The following is a 1785-nucleotide window of genomic DNA, read 5'->3' as shown; positions in this document are numbered from 1 at the left end:
GTCGTCTCCCCTTCCGGCCCGGGCTCGGAGCTGGAGCTCCCCGGCCCCGCCTGGCCTCTGCCAAGCGGGGACTTGTGCCCAGAAACCAGTGCGGAATAACCTCCCCCCCCGGGTTTATTTTCCCCTTCGACTTTCTGAGCTGATTTTGTGCACCTGTGGCAACAGTTCGCCAGTCCGTTTGCACACATCTATCACAACTGTAATTATCTAAGAGCTGTTGATTATCAGCATGGATGCCGATGGTAATGCGGGGATATCCAGAGGACAGGTCAGGAGGGGGCCTGGCCTGCCGGGGGTCACGCGGGCAACCAGGAGAAACAAACCCTGGGCCCAATGGCCGGCAGAGCTGGCCCAGCCGTGGCTCTCAGGTGTCCGCAGCTTCCCCGGGACATTGCTGTGCTATGGGTCAGGGAACACACTTTGCCCAGGGACTGGGTGTCGCTTGCTGCCCGACCTTAATGTTAGGGAGAAAATGCTGTCACGGCAAAGACGTGGAGAAGCCGGAATCGCTCAGTTACAAGCAAACCTTTAATGAATTTGGCCTACCTTTAAAAGGTGTTTTTTAGGATAGTATGAAAGGAAATGGCCTCAAGTTGCGCCAAGGGAGGTTTAGATTGGACATTAGGAAAATTTCTTTACTGAGGCTCTCAGGTGTCCGCAGCTTCCCCGGGACATTGCTGTGCTATGGGTCAGGGAACACACTTTGCCCAGGGACTGGGTGTCGCTTGCTGCCCGACCTTAATGTTAGGGAGAAAATGCTGTCACGGCAAAGACGTGGAGAAGCCGGAATCGCTCAATTACAAGCAAACCTTTAATGAATTGGGCCTATCTTTAAAAGGTGTTTTTTCTTAGCTCCACAGCAGTTCCTCAGTCAAGGAGAAGTTGGCAACCTGCGGCAGACTCTGATAGACCGAGTTCCAGAAGTTCACATACTCAGTTTTCAGGTTCTGCTTCACGGAGCTCTTTTTTAGCTTGTTGTTGATGTCCAGGTAGTAACTGCCCTCACTGGTGTAGGGTGGCCAGGTAACGGGCACCTCTGAATACCCTTTGTTGGGATCACTGGGGAAAAAGGAGACACAGAAGTTCAGTTTTCTCAGGGCAGCTTGTGGATGCAGCAAGGTTTGAGTGGTTTGGCAGGGACCCCGTCTGCTCAAGTGAGGCTCTAAGTGAGTGCAAAGAGAGTCTGACATTGGGACAAGCGATGGCAATTCTGCTTGCTAGGAGCGATTTGCCGACCTGCAGCCTGCCCCCTTGGTCCCCGCTAGCATCGTCCCTGGCTGCACGCAGGGGCTTAACTCCTGTCTGAACGCCAGGATTCGGAAACAAACGGCATCATTAAGTTTAAGCAGAGTTCACAAGTTGTGAAAATGCTTCTGCTGTCCCCAGGTGTTCTCTGGATGAGGAGGACCCAGAGCAAAGTCCACCACTGGGAGACACAGAGCCAGGCTCGCAACAGAAGTACAGACAGAGGACACCCTGCTTTTGGGAATTGCTGCTGAGAAGCTAACAGGCAAAAGCAGCAGGTTGAAGTGCTGCAGCAAGCCCCAAGTGTGGAACCGGAATCACTCACCCTGTCCTGGCAAAATTGGTCCAGTAAGCAATCATGGCACTCGAGACAGTCCTGTGCTTGGGCAGGTAGCCCAGGGGGGTGGCGAAGGGTTTCCCAAACACATACTGCAGGTCATCAGCATGGTCTGCCCCTACCCATCTTGGGTAGATGGGCATTCGGGATGGCTGGGAGAACAAGTAGCTGTATGTCTTGGCATTCCTTGGGAAATAAAATAG

General features: G+C 53.3%; 1 protein-coding gene across 1 annotated transcript in view; it reads right to left on the bottom strand.

Annotated features, from left to right (window-relative positions):
* Positions 1-848: 848 nt before the first annotated feature.
* The window catches only part of CEL (carboxyl ester lipase), a gene marked incomplete at its 5' end in the record, with an annotated part of 2750 nt that continues 1813 nt past the window's right edge, over positions 849-1785 (bottom strand). The window contains 2 exons of the mRNA XM_009588242.1: positions 849-1059; positions 1571-1768. Coding sequence (XP_009586537.1) covers positions 849-1059; positions 1571-1768 — 409 coding nt within the window. The remainder of the gene's footprint in view (positions 1060-1570; positions 1769-1785) is intronic.

Source organism: Fulmarus glacialis, unplaced genomic scaffold (assembly GCF_000690835.1).
Source record: "Fulmarus glacialis isolate BGI_N327 unplaced genomic scaffold, ASM69083v1 scaffold8982, whole genome shotgun sequence".
In the NCBI taxonomy this organism is placed as follows: domain Eukaryota; kingdom Metazoa; phylum Chordata; class Aves; order Procellariiformes; family Procellariidae; genus Fulmarus; species Fulmarus glacialis.
This window is presented reverse-complemented; position numbering and strand designations above follow the sequence as displayed.